The sequence below is a fragment of the Agelaius phoeniceus genome, chromosome 29 (genome assembly GCF_051311805.1).
Source record: "Agelaius phoeniceus isolate bAgePho1 chromosome 29, bAgePho1.hap1, whole genome shotgun sequence".
In the NCBI taxonomy this organism is placed as follows: Eukaryota; Metazoa; Chordata; class Aves; order Passeriformes; family Icteridae; genus Agelaius; species Agelaius phoeniceus.
The window spans coordinates 2,963,911-2,976,945 of record NC_135293.1 but is presented as its reverse complement, the minus strand read 5'-3'; the positions used below and the strand labels follow the sequence as shown (position 1 = coordinate 2,976,945).

At 51.9% G+C, this 13,035-nt stretch overlaps 2 protein-coding genes across 2 annotated transcripts; one reads left to right on the top strand and one right to left on the bottom strand.

Annotated features, from left to right (window-relative positions):
* Window positions 1-158: 158 nt before the first annotated feature.
* S1PR4 (sphingosine-1-phosphate receptor 4) lies at window positions 159-2,256 on the bottom strand. The gene has a single exon (XM_054650029.2). It carries the CDS (start codon window positions 2,136-2,138, stop codon window positions 933-935), a length of 1,206 nt encoding a protein of 401 aa, XP_054506004.2. The 5' UTR covers window positions 2,139-2,256; the 3' UTR covers window positions 159-932.
* Window positions 2,257-5,913: 3,657 nt separating this feature from the next.
* Window positions 5,914-8,317, top strand: LOC129131299 (mast cell protease 1A-like). The gene is made up of 5 exons (XM_054650218.2): window positions 5,914-5,983; window positions 6,070-6,217; window positions 6,957-7,092; window positions 7,352-7,603; window positions 7,852-8,317. Exons 1-5 carry the CDS (start codon window positions 5,920-5,922, stop codon window positions 7,984-7,986), a joined length of 735 nt encoding a protein of 244 aa, XP_054506193.1. The 5' UTR covers window positions 5,914-5,919; the 3' UTR covers window positions 7,987-8,317.
* Window positions 8,318-13,035: the final 4,718 nt, after the last annotated feature.

The following is a 13,035-nucleotide window of genomic DNA, read 5'->3' as shown; positions in this document are numbered from 1 at the left end:
GACCTGCTGCCCCCTGAGCAGGGCAATCCCCCCGTCCTGAGAACAGGAGGGCAGCTCCAGCTGTCCCCAGACTACAAAAACATCCCCCAGGCAGTACCTGGCCTCCAGAGGAAAAAAAATCGAAGCAAATCACCCCAAGGCTTTCTGAACACCCTGATTTATTGCAAAACAAACGGGCTGCACGCTCAGCTCCTGCAGAGGGGCTGGGCCAGCACTGTGAGTCCCCAGTGCTTCTGTGTCCTTCTGGCACGGTGAGAGGAAGCATTTGGGTGCTGCTCTGGTTGTTCCCTGCATGGGAGAACAGAAGAGCAGGGATCTGAGGCACAAACTGGTTGTGTCTTCAGGCTCAGGATGGCACCAGGCTTCCCAGTCTCTCTGGGCACCTCCTTGTGCCCGTGCCAGTGCCAGCCTAGTCACTGCAGCTCAGTCACAGCATTTGTCCTGGCTCAGTGCCCAGCCTCTGCACCCTGGGGAGAGTCTGGGCTGTGGCTGCAGCCCTCTGCCATCCTCAGGCTGGGCATCAAGCTTGCATTCCTTCCCAGCAGCTGTGCCCATCACAGAAGGTCCAAAAGGATTCCAAAGCCTTGGAAGGACCAGCTAGTTGGGGAAATCCACCCTATTTGCCACTGTGCCCTGGGGCAAAACACCCTCAGATGGGCAGCTACAGCACCTCTGCACATCCAAAGCACACACACAAAACCTGAGAACTGCAGCTGTCCCAGCAGAGAATCCATCTCAAAATGTCCCCGTGTCTTTCACTCAATTCTAGGAGCTTTCACTCAATTCTAGGAGCAGTTCCTGTCCCTGTGCTGCACCAGTCTGATGGGACTGCAAAGCCTGGCCCAGTTCACAACTGTTCAGCCTTGCTACAGCCCTGCCAGGCCAGGAGCAGCCCATGAGGTGCTGGGGGCTGTCTGGCACCTCTTTTCCCCTCACAGACTGGGCAGATTGCTCATCATGCTGGAGTTGCTGGACAGAGGCGCCCTGGGCCGAGCGCTGTGGGCCGCGGCGCTGCGGAAGCTGTCCCGGCAGCGCAGGGAGCTCTCTGTGGAGGAGCCAGAGTTGATGTCCGAGATGACCACGCAGCTGCCAGGCCTGCAGAGCCCAGCCCTGACACAGCAGCAGCACAGCAGGCTGCCCACGGCCCGGCGAACCTCCACGCTCCGCAGCGAGTAAATGACGGGGTTGACCCCTGAGTTGAGCAGCGCCAGAGCCAGGGTCCAGTCCAGGCTGTGCAGGTGGTTGCAGGCCCCGGTGTCACAGAACACATCCAAGAGCAGCAGCACAAAGAGAGGACTCCAGCAGAGGATGAAAGCCCCCAGGATCATCAGCACCGTCTTCAGCAAGCGCAGGGAGCGCCGGCGGCCATGCCGGGAGCAGCTTTGCTTGGAGCTGGCCTGCACCAGGAGGAAGATGGAGATGTAGAGCCCGATGATCCCCAGGAGGATAACACTGAACATCACCACGGAGAAGAGGATATAATTCTTGGAGTAGAGCGGCAGGAGCACGGAGCAGGCCTGGAAATCGCAGAGGCAGTTCCAGCCCAGCATGGGGAGCAGGCCGATGGCGAGGGCCAGCAGCCAGCAGGCCGCGATGAGGCCGCGCAGCCGCAGCGTCTTGCTGGCCTCGCTCTCGGCGATGGGCCTCACCATGGCGCCGTAACGCTCCACCGCCGTCACCAGCAGGCTGAAGGTGGAGGCGGCCAAGGCCACGAAGAGGATGCCCTCCCTGAGGAACCAGAGCTGAGGGGACAGCTGGAAGGTCTTGCTGCCCGACAGGCAGAGGTTGCAGAGATAGGCGATCCCTGCCAGGAGGTCGCTGAGGGTGATGCTGGCGATGCAGGAGTAGACCCAGCGGCGGCCCCGCAGGCAGCGCAGCACGGCCAGCAGCACCAGCAGGTTCTCCACGATGATGAGGCAGCTGATGATGGCGAAGGCCGTGCGGAGAGGCCCCATGCCCTCGTCGGCCGAGTGCCGCCTGCTGAGCTTGCCCGAGAAGTTGTAGTGCTGCAGGATGATGTTGATGTTCCCGGCGGCGACCAGCTGCAGGCAGGAGGCTTTGGGGGTGAGCAGGTGAGCAGAGTCCAGGGGAAGGAGGAGGGAGCGATTCACCAGCCAGCTCAGCACTGGAGCAGCCATCTTCTGAGCCTGGGTCTGCACTCAGGGGGTGCTCGATGGAGGAAGGGGCAGCTGGGGCTTGGAGCAGAGCAGATCCTCTGTTTGAGGGCTGGAGCCAGCCCTGCTCAGCAGAGGTGAGAGTCAGAGCCCCGTCTGCCAGCCCTGCAGCGCTGAAAGAGCGAGGGGAGAGGAGGGTGAGGTGTTTTGTAAGTCCACCCATGAGCATGGGCTTCCTGTTGTTTAATAAAGTTTCCTGTTGAGTGCCAGTATTGACATCTTTTCTAACAGCTGTCATCATTTCTTGATAAGGGTCTGGTTATTCTCAGCTTTGCTGTGGTTCTAAAGGTGTGACATGAGGGAAGAAACGTGCCAGGGTGGAGCAGGCTGTGTCAAACAGGGACAACACCTCGATGGGTGGGGTCTGGGGGCCTGAACTGATCCAAGTGCTGGTAAGAACACCCAGACAGCTCAAGACACAAAGTGCTTTTCCTGCTGTGCTACTCAGCTCACCCCTGAGCCTGGCAGAGAGCCACTGCCTCTTCCTCAGCTGCCCTGTGCTCAGATCATCCCTCTTCCCTCTTGAGGAGGAAGATCCATGCTGTCACTCCATGGGCCCAGCTCCTGCCAGTCTCTCAGAACACACCCAGGCACATCCAGCCCTGTCTGTGCAGCAGCTCCTGGCACCTGTGGGGCTGCAGCAGAGCCTCAGCCCCTCCACTCCAAAGGGAACCAGCTGCTCCAAGCTGAGCATGTGCCCTGACACTGCAGCTACACCTTCAACTCACCAAGCACCTGCTAGAGATGGGTCAGGATCCTCCCACAGGCAGGGAAGGAGGCAAAAAGCTGCTGCTTCTCACCTTGGAGGAGGCACAAGGTGCTGAGACCGGAACCAAGGAACCAGAGCATGGCTGAAATGTTCATTTCCAGCATTGGCCTAATTCCTTATTGTTTGCTAAACTCAACAGGAGAGCCTTGGAATGTGCTATTCCCAACTGTGGCTGGGAATTTGCCTTTGCACTCACCTGTCATGGCTTGTGGGAGGCCCTTGCTGCCCCAGGGAGGTTCAGCAAATGCTCTCCAGCTCCTTGTGCAGGTAGTGGGGACAGCTTCTCGTGCAAAATAAATGAGGTTTCTACCTACTAAAGTGAAAAAAAGGGGAAGTTACAAAATCAACCACATTTCTTTGTGGAGTGGACCCCACCCAAATCAGCTGCAGAGTGGCAGAGATGAAAGGAAAGCAGAGCACCTTTTAACTCAGGGTCTCAGCAGAAGCTGAGCCCTGCTGTCCCTGGGCTCTCACTCCAGACTGCCAGGAAGCCATGGAGATGTTCCCAGGCTGAGAGAAAAGAGCAGGGAGCTGTCCAGGGAGCCCATCCATCCCTGGATGGACTGATCCCAGCCTGGATGGCAGCACAGAAAAGTGGAAAATGCAAAGGAGGCTCCTGCAGGAAGCCACGTGCAAGCAAGGGTGGTTCTCACCAAAAGCTGAGGGCTCCATCCTCCACTCTCACCCTTTCAGCTGAGGTTTTGGCCTTTTCTATCAGCAGAGTGGAAAGAAACTCACAGTGATAAGGTCAGCAGATGACCCTAAGATTAAAGGAGTGGAAATCAGCAGGAAGGCTGAGCCACGAGTGCAGGGCTGCACGTTCAGCACCAGGAGATCACCCCCAAATTCCCCCCAAATCTGGAATCCAAAGGGTCAGGGACATCACCCCTGTGAGCTTTGCTCTTGCCTCAGGGGGAGCCTCCAGCTCATGAGTCTGTTCAGGACAGAGCTGGTGGAATGTGGGAAATGGATTTGTAGAGAGTTTTTAGGGTTTGGTTTTGGGAAATGGATTTGTAGAGAGTTTTTAGGGCTTGATTTTGGGAAATGGATTTGTACAGAGTTTTTAGGGCTTGATAGAAAGTTCTGGGACTCTGGGTCTGGGTCAGGAAAAGGGTATTGTCCAAGAGTGGAATGTCCCTGGAAGATCAGAGGATGGAGAAACTTTGCTTGTCAGGGGCTCTAAGCAGCTTCTCCAAGAGCTGTGAGGAGTCTCAGGGATTCCTGAGAGATCTGTGGAGAGGATGGGACTGGGGCAGGCAAACCCTTCTGTCGAGGCAGATGAGCTGCTGGGACAGCTCCACACCCTCACCCTTGGTGTTCAGGTTCTCTGGACCAGCAAAACATGGAAAAGATAAAAAATGTCCCTTCCACAAACACATCCAAGGCAAGGAGTGCCCAGCTCATGACTGGGGGCTGATAGGGTCTGAGCCCCCACATGAAGAAGAATTCCTGCTCTGCCTCGTCCCCATTGCTCTCTGCAGCCACAGCCTGAGCTGGATCTTGGCCCTTCTCCTCTGCTGCCGTCCCAGTTCAGATGTTCTTTCTTTGAAGCCAAGTGGGGCAGGGAAGGGACACCCCCTCCTGCAACATTTCTCATCTTTTCCCTTCAGATCAGAGCCAGAATCTGCCTGAAACTGCCAGAAACTGCCTGAAACTGCCTGGTGGCTCTGAGTGCTGGGCTGGGAAGGGCCATGGGCAGCACAGGGGGCACCTGAAGCCCTGTGGACCTGCTCCAGTTCCATGCCTGAAGCAGTTACTGATGGATGCTGGGATGAGGCACCTCAGCAGCCCTGGCAACCTCCAGAGGTCACCAGGAAGGCCAAAACACCTTGGCCTCAGAGAGGGGAACTCGTCTGGAGTCAGAGAGGAGCAGGAGAGCAGCTCAGCTCCCTGTGCCCACGGCCTGTCCCTCCTGTCCTGGGGCTGCTGCCTCCAGGAGGGTTTCCAGCCACAGATTTGGGGTGGGAGCACAAGTGACTGCAGGGCAAAGACAGCAAATTACAAACACAAGATAAAACATCGATGATTCCTCTTGAGGTTTTCCTGCTGTGCTGCTGCACAGTCCTGATTAAAGCTCGTGCTTTCCGATATTAAGATTTAAAATACCAAACCATGGGTTCAGCTCTGTGGAGAGCTCAGTGTCAGGCAGCCCCCAAGCTGCAAGGCCCCAGCACAGCCCAAGGCATTCACTTGCAGGTGTTTTTCTGCTCCAGGAAGGGTGGAGCAGATTTGGTTTAAAAATGACTGATCGCTCCTGGCAGTTGGGTGGTTGCACTTCCCCGCTTTGGTCTCTTGTGCTGCAGAGCAGCATTTCCCACATCCCTGTCCCCAACTGGCAGGATGCTTCTGCCCCCAGAGGAGCCAAGAAGAGCCAGGAAGGCCCCTCTGACCTGGGCTGACCCAAACCTTGCAGATCTGACTTTTCACAGTGCTCCAAAACCATCCCAGGCACAGCTGTTGTGCCCTTTCATTTAAATTGGGTGGTGGTGATGGTGAATCTCTGCAGGAAAAGAGGCTCTGCAGTGCATCTCTCAAAGGAAAACAAGAATGTGAAAGAGCAACTTTCAGGATTGTCTCCTCTCGACCACATTCACAACTTTAAATGGCCAAGATTTTCTGATGATTTTTTCAAGTGGTTTTTTTAAAGAACCTTGCATTTCCTCAGGGCAAAAAACATTAAAGAGAAAGTGTGGGAGAAATATGAAATCACACCTCAAAACCACCTCTATCTTGCTTCCAGCAGCCCCTGAGGCTGTGACTGTGCTGTGCCAGACTCTATCTGCCCTGGCATTTCCACCCTGGGCTATATCACCCATCAGTGCCAGTCAGGGCCATGTGGGCACTGAGCTGGCCAGGCCAGAGATGCCCTGATTAACCCAATCATCCCTTTGCACATGGTTTCCTGGCTGCTGGGCACAGCTATAAAAGCAGCTCCTGGCCAGGGGCAAACTCAGGATTGCACCCAAGTGGGTGAAGATGTGCCAGCTTTGGACAGTGCCAGCCCTGCTGCTGCTGCTCTGCTGCCCCTGGGCCAGTGCCAGTGAGTCAGGGCTGTGCTGGGGGGCTGGGGGCTGCTTTGGGGGTCTCAGCAGCCCCTGGCTCATGCTGGGCTGGGTTTTTTTGCAGGTGCTCTGCGGGATGGGATTGTGGGGGGCCACGAGGCACGGCCCCACTCGCACCCCTACATGGCATTCCTGAAGATAGTAAAGCTGGGCTCCTGTGGGGGCTTCCTGGTGGCCCCTGACTGGGTGATGTCAGCTGCACACTGCCTGGGGTGAGTATTCATACAGGGGTTTTATCCCTTTTTTCCTCCCCTAGCCTGGGAGCTCTTTCCCTGGAGTGATTTTGGAGCAGGTCCCTTAATAAAGCCTCTCTGATTTGGCCTTATCATAAAGCACAGCACTAGGGCTCAGGAGCTCAGTCCCTGGGTAGGGACCGGGTGCCCGAGGCTCGCTCATGCCAAGGCCTCAGGGCTACCATCTAGCAAGCATGGTGATTATCAGCTCTAGAGTGATTGCAAGCTCTCAGGATTTCAGCTCTGCTTGCTAGGTAGTGGTGCCCTGGGCTTGAGGCTGCAGCAGACAGAGAGAGAGGAGAAGGAGAAGGCGCAGGCTGTTCCACGGAGATGGCTTTATTTGGGGGGGTCCATGAAGGGTCTCTGCTCTTCTTCTTTCTCCCCTAATGGGGTACAGTACGCTTCTTTTATAGGGTTGGAAAGGATCCAAGCTTGACCAATGGGTAAGGGGTTAACATGACATTGCCTTATAGGGTTACAGAGGTAGGTTAAGGGGTGGAGGACAGAAAAACAGGAATTTTCTTTTGCTGTTTCAGCATTCCTATTGTTCATATCCTCCATGGTGCTTTTCCTAAATCTATGGGGTTTACTACAGTCCCTCCTGTGCTGGGCAGCTCTCTACACCTGCCTGTAAAATGAGTTCCATAAAATCAGGGAGGGAGGGAGGGGGTGACACCCAGCCTGATTTCCCCTTTCCCCCTCTTTCTGCCACGGCCAGGAACACCACAGTCATCCTGGGGGCTCACGACCTCGCGGAACCAGAAAAATCCCAGCAGGTCCGGGGAGTGCTCAAGTACTACAAGCACCCCGAATACAACCCCACCACCTATGAAAACGACATCATGCTGCTGCAGGCAAGGGCTTCTGAGGGGACAGAGGGGCTGGGGGGCCGCCAGAGGCTGGGTAGAGCTCGTCCTGGCTGCCAGCTCCTTCTCCAAAGCTGCTCCTGCCCCAGGTGCTGCAGGCTGGGAGGGATCTGGGAAGGAGCCATGGGCAGGGGTTGGAGCCTCGTGTGGCTCTCACAGCAGCTTGCAGAGCCTGCTGGACCCTCCCTGCCTCTGCAGAGCCAATGTCCTGCTCACAGCCCTCTCTGAACCCCCTGTTTTCCCCCAGCTGACATCAAAGGCCACTCTCAATGAGTACGTGCAGCCCATCCCTCTGCCCAGGACTGGCAGTGACCTCCCCACAGGCACCAAGTGCATGATTGCAGGCTGGGGTCTGATCGACGAGGACAGGGCCACCCACAAGCTCTTTGAGACCCAGGTGTCCATCTACAGCCGCAGGAAATGCAGCCTCTTCTACCCACACCTGGATTCTGGCATGGTCTGTGCAGGCAGCTTCCACCAGCTGAAGGATTCCAGCCAGGTATGGGCGGGCACAGGGGATGCTCTGGGAGCAGGAGCAGCTCCCAGGGCAGGTGACAAGGGTTTGAGGACAGTCCCCACCAGGATTTGGCTCTCTGGATGTCCTGGCACCAGCCACAGGGGTAGAGCTCAGCACAGCTCCTCCAAATCGGGCAGGAATGGAGCCCCAGGGCAGGGAGGGAGCAAATCTGTTACCACAGGCAAGGAAAAAAATCTGTTACCTCTAAAATCAACTTCATCTCTCCCCAGGGAGATTCTGGTGGGCCCCTGGTGTGCAATAAAGTGGCACAAGGAATTGTTTCCTTTGGCTACGACTCCCCACCCGGGGTCTACGCCCGCATCTCCAACTACCTGCCCTGGATCAGAAAAGTCATGAAGAAGTAATGGCAGTGGCAGTGGGAGCATTTCTCCAGCTCTGCTGTGGCCCTGGACACTGCAAAACTTCCTTCCTGCCCCTGCTGAAGGCTCAAATCCCTGCTGTCTCCTCAGGAACCCAAGTGACTTGGGCAGGGCACCTGAGTGCCCTTCACTGGGCTCTGGAGCTGCTGTCTGTCTGTCTGTCCCTGCCTGCCTGTCTGTCCCCCCTGGCAGGAGCAGAGATGGCCCCAGATGGCACAAAAAGAGGCTGTGCCACAAGAAACCCCACTTCCTTCAGAGATAACCCTGTTCCTGTTTGAACCCTGCTGCACTTCGAGTAAACTCAAAGCTGCCCCTCCCAGCATGTGCTGAGTGTTTTTTGTGGCCTTGCCACAGAGAGAAATGTTTAAATCACATGTTTAATGTTTAAATGTTTAAATCACATGTTTAATGTTTAAATGGCATTTAACAGGAGGGAGGCTCTGGCTGCTGCACCTGAGAGGCTGCAGGGAGAGCAGCAATCACAGCTCTGCATCCTCAGTCTGTGGCAGAATCAGAAATGGCAGGTGGGCCTGCCCTTCCTGGGGTCACAGGGGTGATGAGTATGGCAATGTGCCTCTCATTGATGCAGTGACAAAATTATCTTTTGTCTCCTCAAAAAGGAAAGAAGCCCAGAAGTTTCCCTCTTCCATTAGGTGAAAAAGCCATCCCATAGGCCTGGGGGACTTCACCTCAAACTTAAAGATAGCTAATTAGACAGAAACCAAAAAATCCCATCTAGGCAATTTACTAGAAAAAGAAGTGAACAAAGAAACTAATGGCTTTTGTGAAGTGTTTTACCAGGAACAAGAACCTCTTGCACCTAGCTCAGTTTTTCCCTGTTTTTTATTTTGCCTTTTATTAAACCTTTTTGTTTCCAACACTGCCACAGCAGCCATCCTGCTGATTTTATGCCCCCAAAAGTAGCAGAGCTATCTTGAGTGAGTCACAGACCTCCAAGAAACTTATGAGACCTGACTTCAAGAAGCTGCAATCACTGATGAGGAGTAAAACTGCCCAGGTAGGAATGGGCAGAATGATGGGCACCCATCCCTTCACCAAACTCAGTTCCCCCCTCCTGGGAGCACTGGGCTGTGGGGCACCAGCAGTGCCCAGGGCTCTGAGGGTTCCATCTCTGCAGAGTGAAGCTGCTCCCTCTGAGGGGCTGCACCCAGGGCACAGAGCAGCCTGGACACCAAGCTCACAGGGCACTCTTGGGTTTCTGTGGTTGAGATGACCCCTGAGGTATTAAAAAGTCTTTTTTTCCAGCCCTGCAACCAAAGAAGTCAGTTCTGCTTTTCAAGGTTGTTTTCTCTTATCTATTCCATTCTTTCTCTGACCTGCTGAGATCTGTCCAGCAGGTCAGGCTGTGGCACAGTGCCTGCCCTTGGGGTGGTGTTAGCTTTGTATACTAAGAACTATGTGTATTTTTTTCCAATAATTTTCCATAATTTTCCAATACCTATCACCTCTGTTAGACAGTCTGTCTCTGCTCTAAACCAATCCAGAAGTGCCACCATCACAGCAGAAGATGGAGGACAAGAAGGAGAAGAAGGACAGGACACACCCAGATTCCTCCATCTTGCCTCTTGAACCCTCATTCTAAATCCCCAAAATTCTACTTTTTCACCCTGTGACAAATTCACTATCATTCTACTCAAAACTCTACTTTTTCACCTGAGACAAATTAACTATCATTCTACTCAAAATTCTACTTTTTCACCCTGTGACAAATTCACTATCATTCTACTCAAAACTCTACTTTTTCACCTGTGACAAATTCACTATCATTCTACTCAAAATTCTACTTTTTCACCCTGTGACAAATTTACTTTCATTCTACTCAAAACTCTACTTTTTCACCCTGTGACAAATTCACTATCATTCTACTCAAACCCTTGTGGCTTGTAACTCTCCACACAAAGTTGGTGATTTTTTTTCCATGGGCTAAAATGGAAGGCACAGGTGGTTTTGACTCTGTGCCATGGTCTCAAATCACCCAGGGCAGCCAGAGGAATGTCCTGGTTCTGGCAGGGCACAGCAGGCTGATCTCTCTGGGCTGAAGAGGAGCTGGATTTTCTGTGTTCTGAGCCCTTGGGTGCAGGCAGTGCCTGGTAAAACACCAGGTCAGGGCTTTAGGAGGCACACCCCAAATCCCAGCTGTCACACACCCCCTACTCCCAGGCTCTGCAGCCACAACCCATCCCCATTCCTGGGGGTAGAAGCACAGAAAGGTTTGAACTGAAAGGGTTTTGAAGGACCTGGGTTCACAGAAGTGCCTGACCCCAAAGCTGCTTCCTCCTCTCCTCCCTGCAGGGCCCAGGAGGGGCAGGGACCAGTCCTGGCTGTGCTTTGGGCACATCCTTGTCCCTGCTCCAGTGGCACCCCAAACCTCTCCCCTCAGCTGGGGGATGCCCAAAGGTGAGTTCTCCCCTCAAAGGATGCTCAAGGGCTCTTTCCAGACAGCTCCTGCTTTGGAGTCTGAATTTCCTCCCATCTCCTTCCCTCCACCTCCTTTCTGATGGCTTCTCTTGAGCACAGAAAGAAAGAGCCAGAAGAGTTCAGGAAGAGAGAGCCAGGAGTTCCCAGGGGGAGGTGATGGGGACAGGGATTAAATAAAGCTGTTTCATCTAAAATTAATCACCAATCTTTATTCAATATATTACTAAAATTATAAAATGCAGTTCAACAACACACTGAATAATAGTTTATAGTACATATTCACCATCACACTTCTCTTCCAAAATTTTTCACCAAAAAGAATGCTGAGACTCTTATTACCAACATTACCTTAACTATTCCTCACCATAAACAACAACCTCATCAATTTTACCATTAAAATATTCAAACTTTACAACAATTTAACCATTAAAATATTCAAACTTTACAAGAACAATTTAACCTTAATAACAATAATACTAATTTGATTATTACTACATACCCATAAAAAAAAGTTCCACAATTAGAATTGTTCACCCAAAAATACTATAACTAATGCTCTCATTGCCAACATTACCTTAACAATTCCTCACCACAAACAACAACCTCATCAATTTTACCATCAAAATATTCAAACTTTACCACAGCAATTTAACCTTAATAACAATAATGCTTGTTCAATTGTACTACATACCCTAAAAAAAAAGGTTCCACAATTAGAACGTTCCATGATTAGAAGATTCCATGTTATAGCATTTTCTTCACCAAAAAACAAATGCTATAACTAATATTCTTATTATCAACATTACCTTAACAATTCCTATAAACAAACAACAACCTCATCAATTTTACCATTAAAATATTCAAACTTTACAAGAACAATTTAACCTTAATAACAATAATATTCAATTATTATTACTACATACCCTAAAAAATTTCCACAATTAGAATTTTTCACCAAAAAAAAGAGCTATAACTAATATTCTTATTATCAACATTACCTTAACAATTCCTCACCACAAACAACAACCTCATCAATTTTACCATCAAAATATTCAAACTTTACAGCAACAATTTAACCTTAATAACAATAATGCTTGTTCAATTGTACTACATACCCTAAAAAAAAAAAAAAAATCCACAATTAGCGTTCCACTAATTATCTCTGGTGAATGAGTGAGTGCAGATGTCCCTGGCAGGGGTGAGGATGTCTGTGATGTCAGCAGGAGACTTTGTGACTTGGTTTGCGGTGGGAAAAACCGGTGGGGAATTTTAAATGTACGAAAAACATTCTGCAGTCCAGGGGCAGGGGTGCCTGCCCTGCTCTCGGGGCCTTCCCCACTGTTCAGGAGGAGGTTTCCACTGCCCAGCCTGGATTTCTGCTCACAAATCCTCCAAATTCTTGCCTGGGATGAAGGGAAACTGAGTCAGCTCTGCCTCCAGCAGAAGGGTCCATGTTTGGGCTTCTGCTCAGAGCTGCTATCGGCTCAGAAATCTGCAAGTGAACAGGCTGCAGCTGCTTATCTGTGCTTCATGAATCTCTGTCACGTCAGGCTTTTCCTTGAAGCTCCAGCTGCTGCAGGCTTTGCACGAGAATGGCAGCTTGTAGCCTCAGATTGGGGTTTGCCCACTTGGCACGGGAGGCAGAGGGGAAAACTGATTTACTGGCAGTGAGGGCAGCGAGGAAACACCAGCCCTGTTTCGTCACAGGTGAGCTGTGGATGCTCAAGGTTTGCCCTTGCTGGAAAATCCCAGAATGGGTTGGGCTGGAAGGGTCCTTAGGGATCATCTCATTCCACCCCTGGGCACTTTCACCATCCCAGGCTGCTCCCAGCCCTGTCCAGCCTGGCCTTGGACACTCCAGGGATGCAGGGGCAGTCTCTTCCACTGGGCAGCACTGGCAGAACCAGAGGACACAGTGGATATTGGATATTAGGAAGAAAATTTTCACCAAAAGAATAATAAAGCACTGGAATGCTCTCTCCAGGGAGGTGGTGGAATCACCATCTCTGGATGTGTTTAAAAAAACACTGGACATGGCACTGGGTGCTATAGTCTGGTTGAGGTGTTGGTTGATGATCTTAGAGGTCTCTCCCAACCTCATTATTCAGTCTCTTCCAGCTGCTCTGGGCATTCTGAATTCCATCCCAACCCCTCCCAGGGAAGGATTTCTTCCCAGTATCACCAGGGCCATGTTACAAACACATTCATGGCAATTTTGCTCCATTAGCCCAGAGTGCAGCTCCTGAGGGACAGCAGGAGGGTCCTCACCTGCCACTGCACAGCCTTAGTGATGCCTCAGGTTTGAGCTTTTCTATGTTTCACATTCTGTGCTGCTTTAGTGTGTACTTTATTTACACAGGGTAAATAAAATACACATTAAAGTGCACTTTAGTTAGTGTGTGGGTCTGTGTTTCACATGAGGGGATGCTGAGCTCTGTGCACAGAGCAGGGAGACAAAACAATTCCTGCTCCAGCTGGGGACCAAGGACAAATGATCCAAATCTCAGGCCCAGGAGCACAAATAACAGAGAAAAACAAGAAGGATGGGACTGCATGGGCCAAAGCTGGAATTGGACAATGAACTGCAATATGTAA